The 17523-nt window shown below is 31.5% G+C and overlaps 1 protein-coding gene across 1 annotated transcript; it reads right to left on the bottom strand.

Moving 5' to 3' along the window:
* Nucleotides 1-568: 568 nt before the first annotated feature.
* Nucleotides 569-7516, bottom strand: LOC139891647 (uncharacterized). Its single transcript, XM_071874626.1, has 16 exons — nucleotides 7361-7516; nucleotides 6725-6826; nucleotides 6496-6621; nucleotides 6211-6360; nucleotides 5873-6019; nucleotides 5304-5399; nucleotides 5115-5207; nucleotides 4901-5026; nucleotides 4292-4426; nucleotides 3880-3999; nucleotides 3563-3661; nucleotides 3019-3135; nucleotides 2823-2915; nucleotides 2337-2465; nucleotides 1407-1470; nucleotides 569-1321 (listed from the first exon to the last, which is right to left on the bottom strand). The coding sequence occupies exons 1-16, from the start codon at nucleotides 7439-7441 to the stop codon at nucleotides 969-971; spliced, it is 2031 nt and encodes a 676-aa protein (XP_071730727.1). The 5' UTR covers nucleotides 7442-7516; the 3' UTR covers nucleotides 569-968.
* Nucleotides 7517-17523: the final 10007 nt, after the last annotated feature.

The following is a 17523-nucleotide window of genomic DNA, read 5'->3' as shown; positions in this document are numbered from 1 at the left end:
TTATTTGTTCAAGTTTAAAATGGATATAAACCTTTTAGAAAACTTCAGAAGCATAAATACAAGCTTAAGACACATGCCAATACTAGTTTGTATGATAGATCAAACCCAAACTAGTGACCAAATTTTCAAACTCAACGTAAAGCTCAGATTGAGCAAGTGTTATCAACTCAGTTGTAAACTTGAAATGAATACTTAAAAGGCACCCGAGTTGAAATCATCCTTTCAAATAAGACTGGTGACAACATTTAGTTGTCGTTTGATTTGTGTTATATCTTATATATGTGTACCCGCAGATGTAGTCTGAAGAAATAAAATAATGTCTTATTCTGTCTTCAAATTCGCAGATTTAGAAAATTGATGCTTAGTGCTCAAAGTTATACCAACTCAGTTGTAAACTTGTAATGAATACTTAAAAAGGCACCCGAGTTGAAATCACCCTTTCAAATAAGACGGGTGATAAAACATTTAGGTGTGTGTTTGTTTTTTATTATATCTTATGTTATTCTAAAAACAGAAGATAAAATAATATTTTTATTTTGCATGCAAACGCATTCGCGGATTTAGAAAATTTGCAGACATAAAAACAATCATCAGTATTCAGCATAGTATTCAGCATAAAGACCTTTACGCCACATCTTCCTTACAAACATAGTCCGCGCATTTTCAAACAAAAAACATCTTAAAAACAAACTCATCACCTTACTTAACCTACCCATTAACCTGCCGACTTAATGTTTCCATCAATCATAGTTGTACTTTAAATTCAAACCCAACACTAGGGTTTTTCCATCGACAATGATGCAAGGTGGTTCATTATTATCACAATAAACACGGTTGACAACACCACATAATCCTACTACTTAAGTTAACAGACAATTCAGATAAATCACAATCACAGACCATTACTTTACTTGTCACAGACCATTACTTGATTCATAAAAACGAAACACACTATTCATCATCGCTCCTCAGTTCACCTTTGTCGGAGTTTCGTTCGCACTCGTCTCCGCACGAACACTTCCATCCTGAAAAGGGGCAGCAGATGTTTGTTGACCGTTAAACAGAATTTCGTTTGTAAGGGTTTTGACTGCAAAGTCAATATCTGGCCAGTTTTCATCTTCAGGAATGTCATAACAGAGTTGGTCATCATCAGCTAGTTTTTCTAAATTTATCCCTGATACTTGCTTCTCTGAAACTGGTCCGTTATCCTCAGTGGGACCCACACTTGATGGGCCAGTCTCCAAATTTCGCTTTCTTGAAGATCTCGATGCCCTACCTTTTGCATCGTTGTGTTGATTATTCATGTCCTCTCCTACTTTACCTACGTCAACATGATTAATATAAAAGTTGAAGTATTCGATAACTAACAGGATATTTAGCATTCAAATTGACTTTTTAACACATACCTTCATCCAGTTGATTGTTAGTTGGAGTTGTCGCTGGTTTTTGCACACTATTTGTATATACAGGCTGTAAAAAAGGTAAGCAAAAATCCCAGCCATTTAGTATATAGATGACCAAAGAGAATGAATCAATCAAAGGTGACATCGTAATTATGATTATCGTGGTTTTGACACCTCAATAAAACTTTCTTAACGTAGCTAGAGGACATAATGTTCAATAAATTATCAAAAAGGGAGTGTGACTAGAGGGTGCACATAATTTGAGGTCTCGCGCTCGGGGGGCTTGATTAGCCGAGGTTTTACCTTCTACGGGGAGCCAATGTGCTCGTTCATAGGAGGGTTTCCTCGCTTACCAAAAAAAAAAAAAAAATCTTAACGTAGCATAACATTACAAAATTTAGTGCTCAATGCTTGCACCACAAAACAAATAACAAATAAATAGTGATACCATGATTTTGCATCAAAATTGCTAACTAGATGCAGTGTGCATCAGCACAGATATTGGTGAAAAAAAAATTTGACAGTGGGATATCATTGCGAACGAGGTAAAATTGTAGGGAATAAATAATAATTGTTTTTAAGTAGAGGTGGCAAAATAGTCGAATTGGGCAAAGAATGGATTGATCCAGATACATATCCAAAAAACGATAATTTACTATTTTACTGAACAAATAGTGTCAAATATACAGAGTCAAAACAGAAGTGATCAAAAAGGTTGGAAGTCTAAATTTTTTTTTTTTTAATACATAAACTTTTAAAATTCATTCACTTCAAAAAATAATTTAGAAATTTCAGCTAGTTTAAATAGCTTTACCCATTAGCAATTACGTAACCGAATCCATCATTCCTAAAATTTTAGCAAGTTTTAATAGTTTTAATGCATATAATTTTTAAATTTATCAGTACTTTAGTAGCTACAAGTTAACGACTTACAACTTCATTTCCATCTTTATCCTTCATCTTAGGTCTAATAGCACATAAGCTTATGTCTCCAGTCTCCAAATAGCGCATAGCATCCACTTTCGAGCGAAAGATGTAGCCACTCACGGGATCCGTGTAGTACTGCATGTATCCACTCCTCAATCAGACGCTTAAATATCATATCATAAATCATAAATTGACAATAACACGCAAACAGGTAGCGTAATCAAGTTTGCAAAAATCTCTACTCTGGGAATACCAAGTCGAGACATTTTAGGGAGTACTCTGCAACTCGGGGAGTACTCGAATGTTGTCTAAGTTTGATTTTGGCCGACTTTTAACCAATTTTCTGAGTAATCCCGAGTTTTGGCCAATTTTTACCAAGTTTGACCGAGTACTCCTGAGTTGCAAAAAACAGAGTAATTCCGAGTTCTGCAACACTGCATGTAATATCAAGTTTTTGAAACATTTAGTTGGAATGATGAAAACATCAAGTACCGGATCACGCCTTTGGTGGGTCCCATATATCTTGGTTCTAATTTCTTTAATCCATCCAGCTGGCAGCCCATCCGCTGGAGACGTTTCGATGACCTTGAAAAATGTTATTCACAAAATCAGGTTTCCATATTATATAAAAAAAAAGGCAATAGAATATTTAATATTATGTGCATGGGAAACGGAAATGGAAACGGACTTCTTTGTAATCAGACTTCTTGGTGGCGCCTTTCTTCTTTACGACTCTTTTGGGCCGCCCAACATCATCAGATTCAGAGGTTTGGAGCGAATCATAGGCTGCAACAGGTTTATTTTCCTTGAAATTCGGGTAACATATAAAGTAACATGTCAGATAACCAAATGTAATATTTTGATGATCAAATTTAATGTTATTCTTAGAAACAGGTTGACGATGGAAGGTACATGTGGCAAATTTGGCCCATCTACTAAAATTCAGGTTGTGTTTCAACGGGTTAGAAGTCGTTGAAAGTGTATATTGAATACAAAATAACATTTATATCATCTTATTCAAGTTAGATAATTATTAAAATAATACATTTTTCAAAATCATACTGGACATGCTAATTAATATCCATACTGTACTTAACAAAAATGAGAATAAAATGTTCCACGTTGACCCAAACCACAAATTAGCGACTTTGGCCTGTTACCCAGCAGGGCCCGCCCATTTCGCCATGTCTACTAGAACGGTATTATTCAGTGCTAACAGTGTAAGAACATACTTTCCTCTTTCTGGAGTTGCTGCTACTGCCATTTGCGAGATAGCTCAACACTTGCGGCTTCGAAAACAACTTCTTCCCACTTGCAGACTCCTTATAAATCTAAATAAGCAGAACCAAAAACCAGATCGCTTCAGTGTAAGGAAATAAAAAAAAAACCAAAGATTCTGTTGCAACCAATAAAAAACATGAATTTTTCAGTTAGACAGGAAATAAAATGTTCAAAACATTATCATACAATGAAAAATGGTTATACTTTCAATCTTTTTTATTATTTTATTATTTTTATATTCTGAAACGAAGGTTATAATTTCAATTACCTTATATTTCTGTCCAGAAGATTTATAGTGAACTTCAACAGCCCATCCATCAGGTAGCCAATCAGCAACTTCTTTTTTTGGTGTAGAGAAATCTCCTCCAGTTATAGAGCGAACTGGTTTCTAAATCACCAACCACTATTAAATTTCATTTTCATTTTCTTTTATGTAAAATGATATTAGTATTAAAACCGCAAAACTGATATTACTAGTGAAAACCCCTGGCTCGAATAATTAATAAAATGAGTTCAAGTAACTTTGTATTAAAGGTATGATATTCACTGAAAGTTGCATGAGAACAAAAAAAAAAATCGTATGGTAACATTTTCTAGACTGAAAAACAAAATCCACAATAAAATAAATATATAAATAGAAATAAAATAAAAAAACGTAATCAAATCAACTTGTCCCTTACCGGGCTCTCTAGATTGCTTTCATCTGTCTTCAAGTCTGTTGCCGTACCATTAGTTAACGGTTCGGAAGTTTCTGTTCCTTTGGATGGAGGTTGTGAAGCCATTTCTCCTTCGGGAGTAGTCAAATTAGCATTACGCTGAAAAAAAAAAAAAAAAAAAGAACTCGCTAGTGTTACGATGTATAATAATTTGGATGGTAAAATTTTACCATTTTGTTAAAGTCAACCATCGTAGAAGGATATGCAGTTGATCTTATGATGAAACCGTTACCATTTTGATAACCTTTTATCAAAATGAATACCGAACTATACGAGCTACTGAACTTTTACGATGGTAAAAATGATCCAAAACAGTGGTAACAACTTCTTGAGAACGGTTAAATATCAAGTTTACCTTAAATTAAGATTTTAAAGACTACTTTACATTTAACCTCCATATGGGTGAACCAATGTTTGATTCTCCCAACTAAAAGGTTTTACTTTTCATGTAAATGGAAGTCAATTTGGTGAAAACATAATTCACACAGGTTGCATAAAAAATGAAAATAGATTATAGAAACTGCATAAGAGTTATTATTTCAATGTAACAAGTTCAGAATTTGAAGAACTTACAGAATCTTCATTCATATCTCTTTTTAATGGTTTTATGGCACAACTAGTTACATCCCCGGTTTCCAAATAACGCAAAGCATCCTTCTTTGAGAAAAAGACGTATTCGCTCAACGGGTCTAGGTAGTACTGCACATATTAAGCCCTCCATTAGACATAATTATTTACATATTAATTAATACATATTTTCATTAAAACATTACGAAATGTTGACTACCGGATCACTTCTCTTAACAGTTCCACGTTTTTTCATTCTGAGTTCCTTAATCCATCCCGAGGGTAAATCTTCTACCGGAGTCCTTGAGATAACCTATATTATTGATCAAAAAGCGAAATGGTTAATTAAACTTGACTAATAAAATATTTAAAATTAAAATGAACACGAGGCTTATTTTTTGGAACAAACTTCATAATCAGAGGCAGAGCGGGGGCTTTCTTTCTTCTTTTCAGGCGTACTTCCACTATTCCCCTTGACTTCAGTATCAGGTTCTGTAGATGATTTCTGTACAGGTTAGCAACAATCAGTTAGGTAACCAAAAATAATAAGTTCGTTACAGGCTGAAAAGGGTCATTTGTCATGTTTTAAGTGTCCTAATAAACAATGAATGTGTTTAATTGGATTACAGTTACATCATACATACTAATACGACAATGAAAACTTTCAAATCATGATTTGTTTGACCCCCTCTTAGTTTTTTAAAGTTTTACCTCAAGTCTTACTATCTAAATATGTTAATGTTATTTGTTTTATATTTATATTTATATTTATTTATTTTTAAGTAAACAGGGATACGTTAAGTATTAGATAGGAACTGATTTTGATTTTGGTTTCTTGTCAAATATTAGATAGCAATTGATTTGGCACATCTGAGATTACACAAAACGCAAATCGACCCATTTTTAAGTGATCAGGTCACAATCGCAACCACTAGAAACCATATATTAGAAGACAAATAAAACGAGAAAAAGGAATACCCAAGCTGATATTGGGGTGGCAATAATAGGGACAGGGCTCCCTGCTGTCTGTCCGGCTGCAGCTGCGTTGCCATTTGTTTTGGCAAGATGACTTAGAACTTGTGGCTTTGAAAAGAACTTCTGTCCACTTATTGGATCCGTGTAAATCTATCAGAACAAAAAAAAAAATATATATTGCTCGCTATTATTAGTCTTCAAGTATCTTATATATGATCCTTGCTTTTCATATGTAGTTAATCAAGACCAAAACGTATCAAATCAAAACCACTTTGCTGTTAATATGAAAAATACATTTATTTATAAGCAATATATATATATATATATTTCTATTTGATTACCTTGTATTTCATTCCACTACTGGAACCACCTTTTCGAGTCTTCACTTCCACAGTCCATCCGTCAGGTAGCCAACTAGAATCTTCAATTTTCTTAAGGCGTGTTTTAGGTTCAGATGGAGACCCATCTCCAGCTACAGAACCCTCACTTTCCTGAACCACCAAGTGTTCAGTATCAAATATTTATTTAACTAGTCATGATCTGATACAATAATAGAAATTAAATGTTCAAAAAAAAAAAAAAAAAAGAGAAAATGAAAAAAAAAAAAAGTATAGAAAAAGTTATACCTGGGATCTTTTCCTGTTGCTTCTAGTTGTCAGCTTCGTAGGCTGCCCTCCAGTTCCAGGACCTTCATTTGTATGGTCAACATCCGGCTCCATGGACAAGTCAACACCGGAAGCATCAGCATCATGCTGATTAGTCAAATAACACAGATGCATAAGAAATACGAGTTACATATATACATATACATATACATATAATCTAAAGTAAAGATAACAAACTGCAGGCCATTACAGCGTTTGTAGATGTTGTGCCATTGTTATTATTAGTCTTCTTAAGATACTCAAACACTTGTGGCTTCGAATAACATTTGTGTCCTTCAGGATCAATATAACACTGAAACATAAACAAAAAATGTATAAATAAATATAAAATGTACAAAGAATTAAATCACAACTATCAACAACCTTTTATTAACATGCTAAAACAATAAACGTCTTGATTTCACAACAACAAGATAATCAATTAGCTATCTCTAGCAGAAAATGTAGCTAAAAAAACATGCATACAAATTTCACAATAGTATGCGTTAAAAAAAAAAAAAAAAACCCTAATTTTGCCCTAAATTGTAAAACTACAGCTCAAGCGGTTTCCAATAGAGATTGGTACCTATAAATATGCATTAAAAAAAAAAAACAATTACTGAATTACACATACTAAAACCCTAGATTTGCCCTAAATGATCAAATTACAGCTATTAATTACAAAACATAGCGCAACATCAGCTCAAAACAGAAATTAACACGATTTAATAAACATGCAGATACTAATTTCGCTATATAATCAAAACTAAACCTAAAATGTAAACAAAATCCGAAACTCGATAAAAATTAGGGCAACGAAATTAAGGAGAGAAAAAAAGGGAATTACTTTGACTATCTTGTTATTGACGTTGCTGATTTCCATAAACCATTCAGCGGGGAGCCAGTCCGGCCAGTCATCGGAAGACATTTTTTCCGTCGATGTAACGTTTTTTGTTTAGGATGTGTTTTTTTAGTCTGTGTACAATTAGTATTGTACTGTATGTTTTAAATGGTTGAAATGAAATGGTAGGGGGTGAAAGTAACAAAAGGGTAAAGTTTTTCTAGGAGAAAAGTAGGTTCGAAAGGACGAGTGACGGGCACGTGTCAGTTTCTTATCGACACCTATGATTAACTTTATACCCGTAGAACCACGAGTTTGTCTAAACGAAACAGTTTAATAATATATTTTAGGTATTAAGTGAATGTAAATGCTAAAGTCATTTAGTTTAATGACCCTTGGAAACACATAATTCGACTAAGAAACTCATCAACTCTAAAATGCATATTAAACAATCCACATCCAATTATAAGAGATAATATTGATTATCATTTTATTTTAAAAGTATAAATTAAAATATAAATTTAAAATCAATTTTTTCTGCCTAGTTTTTATATCTTCTCATAGTCAATTTAAAATAATTAATTAAAATTATTTAATTTTAATAATTAAAATAAGTATTAATAAGATTTAATAATAATAATTAATTAAGAAGATTTAATTTTAATTCAAAATTATTTAGATTAATGATATCATCTATTATGTTTAGATTTTTTTTCTTTTTCTTTTAAATTTTTTCTTAACAAATGAATTAACCTAATAATGACATCATCATTATATGATTTTAATATTAACTATAGATTAATTTGAATGTGAATGTGGTTTGACTAGTTGTGTGTTTTATGTTGGGTCCGTTGTTGCTTGTTAAAAGATGGGATGTAATATATCTAAATCTAAACACAATTAATTTTTTCTTTCGAAAATCATATTTTATAACACGAAATTGGCCAATTAGGGGCCCAAACCCAAGTAGACGAGCACGAGAATTAAATTCGAACAGTAGATGACATGGGGACTAAACAGAAGTAGATGCAGAGAGTGCAACTATGATACAGTAAAATCGTATGTTCGGATCAAATCAATCAAATAATATAGGAGATTTGTCACATTTTATTAATCCTCTAATTACTAACGGGAATTAATACGTACACAACCATTTTTTACATGTACACAACCAAATATGCTTTAGTGTTGTTGTACAGTACAACATTCAAAGCAATTTGGTTGTATACATATCAAAATTTAGTTGTGTACATATCATCACCCATTACTAAAAGACGTGACATTTTAGGTCGTTTTAGCCTTTTAAGGCTTTTCAAACAATACCCACAACCAACTTACAAAACCACCCCTCAAACAATTACAATTTGTTCACTTTTCAGGGTAAAAAACGTAAAATTATTATTATATTAAAAATATATAAACAAACTCCACCCAAATTTTTAACGACTCATATCTTACCGCTCGCCACACATTAAATTTTTCCGACACCACAGTTCAACTCGAAATAATTTTACGATCACAATGCAACTAACTATACGCGAAACGGATGCTTTTTTAAAACCGCTAAATATTTAGGCTATCTTTCATACATATACATACACGTATAATAAACAACCCAAATTACGCGATTTTCTTGGCGTTAAAAATGTGCTCGCCATTAGGTATACTAGGTACTAACCACGTGTATCCATACACATCCGCCACAACGCATTTTTAATTTTATAAATACAAACCGCTACATTAATTATGAATATTCAACCAGAAGGTCCCGCCGCATCGCGCGGTGTGACGACCCGAAAATTTTCGACCAAATTTAAACTTAATCTTTATAAGATTCTGACACGATAAGCAAAGTCTGTTAAACTGAAATTCAAAAACTTTGAACTATGTTTGTGTATACATATGACCTTTGACTAATTCCGACGATTCACGAACAGTAGTTTACGATTAGATAAGCATACATGCATATAACAATTTGCAAAACAAGTACAAAGTATTAATTGATATACTATGAGATAATTGTATCAATACATGATTAATATATTTAACTACTCGATATTTAAAACATAATTATAAATCTGTATTAGTTTAATTATATATATATATATATATATATATATATATATATATATATATATATATATATATATATATATATATAATGATTACTGACTATTTTATATTAATATTAATATACAAGATATCTTATTATGTGATATATAAGTAGCAATATATAATGTTAATACATTAAATTTAAGTATGAATTAAAATATAGTTGTCTTATTAACACTAATACCATCATATGTATATTGTTATCAATATTAGTATTATTGATATTGATATAATTATTATAAATAAAGATATTAAAAATTCTAATAAAAGTTATGATAACAAAAATAATAAATTTAGATATAAATATTATTAGGAGAATAATTAAAATTATAATTTACATTTAAAATAAATTATCTACCATTAGTAAGACTTATCACATTATTTTTTTATTAGAAAATAATACATTATATTATTATTATCAAATTCACCAAAATTATTATTATTGTAACTTATTATTACTCTCATTATTATTACTATTATTATTAATTATTAATATTAATGTTATTATTAATATTAGTATTTTAATATAATTATAATTAATTATTAAAATCTGTTATATAAATCATAAATTAGGATTTGGAATCATTCAAGTTGCTTTCAAACCGTAATTGATTTACAAAATTCGTACGATATTGTTATACATCACAATCAATTTCTATATCTTCTGTCACTGATTTGGATTACATGAAAAACTCGATTCCTTACAAACAAATTCTGTTAACCTTCCTTTTCTGTTATATTCCTGATTGGTACTTCCTGTCGATCACCTTCACTAGATAACAACTATGTGAACTGCTTCAATTATTCGATTAACCTCATCAATTTCTATTAACCTTCAGCTATAACCACCTTCTCCCTCACGTACCATATTCATCATCTTTGACAACCTAAACAAACCACCATAGAACCAACATTTGTGTTACCTTCATAGTAGAAACCACCATTGTTGTAAACGAATAAAAACACCACCATCGCTAATGCTATACTTATATTAATCAATACTGCTGACATTTTCTGTTTTCATTCATGTTCCACGATGAATAAACCCAATACCACCCTCACCATAACATCATCATGAACTACCAAAATCGCCACCCAATTCCACCATCTCTACATCATCTTAATCCACCTAGTGATCCTACTTCACTACTACTACCAAGTTTGTTTCTGTTGCACCTTGATAACCATCGACTTCCTTGTTAACAAATGCTACTAGCTGTGTATTTTTTTTTCTTTTTTCTCTTTGTTTCAGCCGACAACCATTACTTCCTCCCTCTCTCTTCTCACTCTTCTTCTTCTTCATGAAATCTCCAAAACACCACCTTTAATCACTTCAATACAACTGCTATATTCTATCAAATATTTCAGTTGCTGGCGAGACAAAAACCAATCCAAAACTCTCATCATTTCAGCTGTTAACGAATTGAAGTACTTTTGAATTGATTTAGGCGATTAAAGTGGTAGTTGTTATGTGCTTTTTCACAATGGCCGACACCCACAATTGTACCCAACCACTTCCTGTTTTCTATTTCCTTTTTAGTTTAAACAACCACTTAACCAATAAGGATGATGACAAAGTAATACAAGATTTGATGGAATGATACATATAAAATGATGATTTAATTGCCGACAATTTCTAAACCTACTTCTCCACTTGTTGTTTAATAAAGGTATAATATAAAGATTAAGATGAGTGGATTGACAACCTTTTATTTTTTTTCCTTTCTTTTTTTCTCTTTTCTTCATTATTTATTTCCAACGACCGGAATTCACAAATAAGGAAACCCCACACCCCGTTAACCTTGAACGATTTAATTAACATGTTGTTGGGCTTGTTTTATTCAATGGATTGGGCTTGTTTCTTTCTAATGGATTGGACTATATTTAAACTCTTGATCCACCTTTTGTCCTGAGGAAATTCGTATGATGATGATAGATGAACGAGATAGATAACACATGGTGATGATATGATGAGATGCTCATGGTATTGATAAACAATTATGTTATCAGATGATGAAAAATGTGAAATATTAGGATGATGTCTGTTGATGATGGAGAATGACGATAGAAGATGATGAGGTTAAACAGTCGTATATGTTATATAGTTAGTAACGGGAGTTAAAACAGAAAAGCAGTGGGTAGAGGAGTGGTTAGGAGTGTTAGCGGGGGAGCGAGAGGTCGTGGGTTTGAGCCTGGGCAATGGCGTATTTTTTGTAGGAGCTTGTTTTTCTTCAAAGGTTGTATTCTAAATTTATTACTATTATTATTATTATTATTATTATTATTATTATTATTATTATTATTATTATTATTATTTCTATTATTTTATATAACAAATAATTATTATATACATATATTACGTAAAGTTTTATATTAAACATATTAACATTAATTATATACAAATTACATATCACAAATTATTAATTTTTGATATAATACCAATTACAATATATTGGTTAATATTACTATATGTATAAATATTAAATATCTTACAAAACAAATATATATAACATATAACTAAATACATAAGATATAAATAAAGAATATATATTTTATTTAGGATTTAGTTATATAACTACAACACTTAATATATAAATATTAGTTAATTAATAAAAGGAATTATGTGATTATATGTTTTAATATATATACTTGATATAGGTTCGTGAATCTGATGCCAACCCTATACTTGTTCAATGTCGTCATATGTATTTTTACTACAAAATACAGTATGGTGAGTTTCATTTGCCTTTTTACCCTTTATATTTTTAGGTTGAGAATACATGCACAATTTTTATAAATGTTTTACGAAATAGACACAAGTAATTGAAAACTACATTATATGGGTGAATGATTGAAGCCGAATATGCCCCTTTTGCTTGGTAACCTAAGAATTAGTAAACAGATCTACTAATTGACGCGAATCCTAAAGATAGATCTATTGGGCCTAACGAACCCCATCCATGATTGCGGATGCTTTAGTACTTCGATGTTGTTTTATCATGTCCGAAGGATTTCTCGGAATGATAGGGGATATTCTTATATGCATCTTGTTAATGTCGGTTACCAGGTGTTCACCATATGAATGATTTTTGTCTCTATGCATGGGACGTATATTTATGAGAACTGGAAATGAAATTCTTGTGGTCTATTAAAATGATGGAAATGATTATTTATATTAAACTAATGAACTCACCAACCTTTTGGTTGACACTTTAAAGCATGTTTATTCTCATGTATGAAAGAAATCTTCCGCTGTGCATTTGCTCATTTTAGAGATATTACTTAGAGTCATTTATGACATATTTCGAAAGACGTTGCATTCGAGTCGTTGAGTTCATCAAGATTATTATTAAGTCAATTATAGTTGGATATATTATGAAATGGTATGCATGCTGTTAACATTCGATGTAATGAAAGTTTGTCTTTTTAAAACGAATGCAATATTTGTTAAATGTATCATATAGAGGTCAAGTACCTCGCGATGTAACCAAATGTTATTGTATTCGTTCTTATGGATTAGGACGGGTCTTTACATGTGGTATCAGTGCGGTGGTCTTAGCGAACCAGGTCTTGTATTAGTGTGTCTAACTAGTAGTTGTTAGGATACATTAATGAGTCTGGACTTCGACCGTGTCTGCATGTCAAAAGTTTTGCTTATCATTTCGTGTCGAAAATTACCTACTTATCATCCTTAGGAAATTACCTTCTTATCATTCCTAGTCTAGACACATCTTACTGCATTGATTGCATGAATAGTGTATAGACAAATCCATATCTTAGCGTATCTGTTACTGTAGACTTTATCTGACACGTTTCCTTAATTTCCTCCGTAATCTACGGGATCTTCTGTACTATATTAGATATTCTATATAATTAGAATATTATCCGATAACCGAAAATCATTTCATATCGAAAATCCTCTAACTGATCATAAGATATGAATCCTACACCTAGCTTGAATTCTATTAGTTCCAGAAGCAATTTCGAGATGCGTATTGAAGTAGACTCCGAAGTCAATGAACCCGAAGTGTCTCCACCGTTTAGCTATTTTTCTTTCTGGAGGAGATGGGTGTGGGTCCGAGACTTACTCACTTGATGGAGAAATGAAGAAGGCGAGCCCTACCGCAAACCAAACTTACCTCCTAACATCGGGGAAAACGATGTACTCACCAGTGAACCTATGCGCAACACTGTATTCACCCTTCTTGCTAAAGTTTTCCACCTCGAAGGTCGCATTACTGCAATCTCAGAAAATATTCAACCTCTACTTCCGAATACCAATCGAAGGGGAATATTAGAAGAAGTTAGAGAACTTCGAATTGATAATCAAGATCTATCGAATCAGATGATTGGATGGATAGAAATGATAGAGGGTAGGATAGAAACCCTGACAAGAATGGTGCGTGATCTACAAGCTATACTTACTACACTAACATCATCACCAACCTCAGCACCAACAACACTTGTAGCACCGAAAGCAACAGTACCACCATCAGCAGCACCAGCAGCATAACCAGTACCAACAACAACAACATCATCACATGTCTCAACCAGAAAATCTATACCTCAAGCATAATCATCGTTCTACGAATCATTCTACATAAACTATCTTCATCCTTCATGGCTATTATGTAATCTCTAACATTTTAGAGATTATGTACTCTAGTTCTAGCCGTAAATCTGATGAGTTTAATGTAACGACCCTACTTTTTCCGTTATCTTTTTTCGTTAACTATTTAATGACCGTTAACTGTTATTCGTGCCATGTCATTTCTATGACCTATATTATTATTTTTGTAATAATATATTAATTATTATGTGTTATATGAATATTTGTATTCATATTTCAAGTTGTACGTTTCTACGTGTCGCAGATTTCTATCCGGCGAATCTTTTCGGTTTTCAAACCAACGGTCGAGCTTTTGGGATTTTTAAGTCCTAATTATTTTAAATATGATATTTTAGTGTCATATGATTATATATAGTGTTTATATATTTTATTCGTCGCGTATTTGTTATCTCTCCGAAAAATCAATCGCGTAGTAGCGTTTTCGCGTTTCGGGCTTCGTTCGGGCATTCGGGCCATAAGGAATTTATCATTGGACAAAATTGGCCTACTAAGGGGCCCACCCTACCCCCATTCAGCCGAAATATCCCAGGGGAGGGGTGTATAGCCTCACTTTTCTCTCATTTTTGTAATTACACTCGCTTTTAGCAATTTATCACAAAACCTAGTTACTAGTTTTCTCTCAAAGTTTTTCTTCCTCCTCTTTTCTCCCATTCATGGCCGCCACCATCATCATCATATACATCATCATCTTCCATTAAAATCAAGCTTGGAATTTAGGGCTTTTAACATCAACGGATTTCTCTCGTTCTCCTCTACACGTTCATATCATTTGATTATTGATTAGGGTATAAACCCTAACCCTAGAACTTTTAATTTTTCTTTATTTTTCTGTATTTTGATTATATTTTAATAGTATGATGATTACTTGTTGTTGTAATGGTGTTTGTATGCATAGAATTACTCATAAACACATGTTTTCGGTTTGATAAAATTGGGACAGCAGCTATTTCATGTATTTATGATGTTGTGACTGTTATAAAAGTTAAAATAAAGTATCTAGATGAGTTCCTCTCATCAAGACATTAACTTTAGACTCCGGATTCATGTCGTTTCGATTCCCGGAGCCCTAGATATGATCAAAATGATATTTTGTTAAAATTGAAAAGTGATATTGGTATGAACCAGGTTTGGTCCGACTTTGTGACCATATTTGGTGACTTTAGGATGTGTTAGTGTGTTAGGATCAATGATGGGACGAACTTTCATGTTCGGGTCATCTAAATCCGAGCCACGAATCACCTGTTACGTCTAAAACACGATTTTGATTGAATTAAAGTTTCAAGTGGGGTCATGGCTGATCATCACGACGTGTGGCCTGTTCTTGGTGTGTTCTTGAGTGTACCAAAGTGTCGGGTGGTTTGATTAGGCGGAGATATATGTAAGGCTCGCCGAAAACCGACACCCGGGGCTCAAGATACGACTCGATGAACTTTTAATTAAAACTTATGGTTATTAATTATGACTTATGATAAAATAATGATTTTCATTATTAATAAATTACTTATGATATAAAAAGTAATTAATTTAATTTAAGACTTATGGTACATATTTATTATATCATTTAATTATTACTTATGATTTAATTAAACTTTTAATTAAACTTTTAATTAAACTTATGATTAATAATTCTTTTATTATTAATGGAAAATACTTATGATAAGTATTAAACTTATATTATGAAATTATTATAATAAGACTTATAATAAGGATTAATTAATTATTTAATTATTATAAGGCTTAGTTATTATTTAATTATAATTTAATTATTAAATACTTATGATTTAATAATTATAATTAGAAACTTATGATATGATTAATAATTCATTATTAATTAATAATACTTATGATATGATTTAAATTTTATTATTAATTAATAATACTTATATTATGACTAATATTTAATTAATTAATTAATTACTTATGTTATATTAAATATATCATTTAAATTTATGTTAACTTTAATAATTCATTTTAATTAAACTTATGTTATGACATAATTATACATATTTAACTTTAATTAACATTATAAATTATATTATTATTATAACTTATACTTTTAAAATTAATGTTGACTATGTTTGACCGAGGTTGACTTTTGAGTTGACTTTCAGTTGACTTTGACTTTCAGTTGACTTTTGTTGACTTTCTAAATAAGGAAACTTTCCTAACTTAAAACTTTCTAAAAATAGAAACTTTCTAAATTTGGAAACTTTCCAAAAATAGAAACTTTACAAAAATAGAAACTTTCCAAAAATAGAAACTTTTCTAAAATAGAAACTTTCCAAAAATGGAAACCTGCTAAAAATAGAAACTTTCTAAAAATAGAAAGTGTGTGTCCGTACGCTGTTCCGATCAAACCGATGCATGTTGAGTATTGTTCTATGTTTACTTGCAACATGTACAATAGCTATCAAACTAAGACTTGACCTAAGTTAGTTATTTATGTCGACCTGCTTTATTTATAGGTCGGCGTTGTGATCATTCCTGATCACTTTACTTCATTTGCTGTTCGCATATTTGTGTGGTTACTTCGTTTGCTATTAAGGTGAGTTATAGTCCCGTTTTTACATACTTTTCAAAGTATATTTTTGGGATGTGATTACATGCATTTTTATTCACGTTTAGACACAAGTAACAGTTAAATTTAATTATTCATTGTGAGTTGGACAAAAATATTCCCTAGTCTGGTAACTGTAATCATTGGTTTCTACCGGTGAACGCGAATCCTACGGATAGATCTATCGGGTTTGACAACCCCATTTCGAGCTAGTCGCGCTAGCAATTTATAATCGGAATGTTTAGAACTTCGTAATTTGTTGTAGATACACTTGTTCGGTGTATATTATTTATTGTGTTTGGCAAGGGTAAATAAATGGTTAAGTGGTTACCAGGTGGCTCACGGTAAATGGAATAATGTTTTTATATGTTTTCTAGCATATAATTTAGTGGTCCAAAAAGGAATTTTTATGTTTTCAAACATAAATTTTTATGGTTTAAATTAGATATTGTTTACAATAATAAACCTATAATTCACTCAACATTTTTGTTGACAGTTACTCGCATGTTTTATTCTCAGGTTCATGATTGATTGCTTCCGCTGTGCTTAGAGAGTCTGCATATTTATGATGGCAGCTTTTGTTAAACATTAACTTGCATTCTATTTTGATACATTTAATAGTGGATGTTGTTGACTTTGTTTTGGTCAACTTTTGGTTAAGTAATAATGTATGGTTTTTCTAAACTTACACATTTTGGTAGGTTTTCTTTATAGGAAATCATTTTTAAATAAAGAATGTAAGGTTAATTATTAAATTCATATAGAGTTATGATCAAGCTGTGGGACCAAGTGACGGAGCCGTTAAGTGTTTTGACGGGGACATCACATTTAATATCACATTAACTCATTAAATCCATGATTACATATGAA

The sequence above is a fragment of the Rutidosis leptorrhynchoides genome, chromosome 2 (genome assembly GCF_046630445.1).
Source record: "Rutidosis leptorrhynchoides isolate AG116_Rl617_1_P2 chromosome 2, CSIRO_AGI_Rlap_v1, whole genome shotgun sequence".
Taxonomy (NCBI): Eukaryota; Viridiplantae; Streptophyta; class Magnoliopsida; order Asterales; family Asteraceae; genus Rutidosis; species Rutidosis leptorrhynchoides.
Note: the sequence above shows the minus strand (reverse complement) of the source record. Positions and strands in the feature narration are given on the sequence as shown.

Excerpts from the sequence above, each read along its gene's own strand:
- LOC139891647 (XM_071874626.1), bottom strand. The coding sequence starts at position 7,441 with ATGTCTTCCGATGACTGGCCGGACTGGCTCCCCGCTGAATGGTTTATG. Across the intron at positions 6,622-6,724 it reads GCACAACATCTACAAACGCT|CATGATGCTGATGCTTCCGG; the intron begins GTAATGGCCTGC and ends TTGACTAATCAG. Across the intron at positions 4,000-4,291 it reads AAAGCAATCTAGAGAGCCCG|AAACCAGTTCGCTCTATAAC; the intron begins GTAAGGGACAAG and ends TTGGTGATTTAG.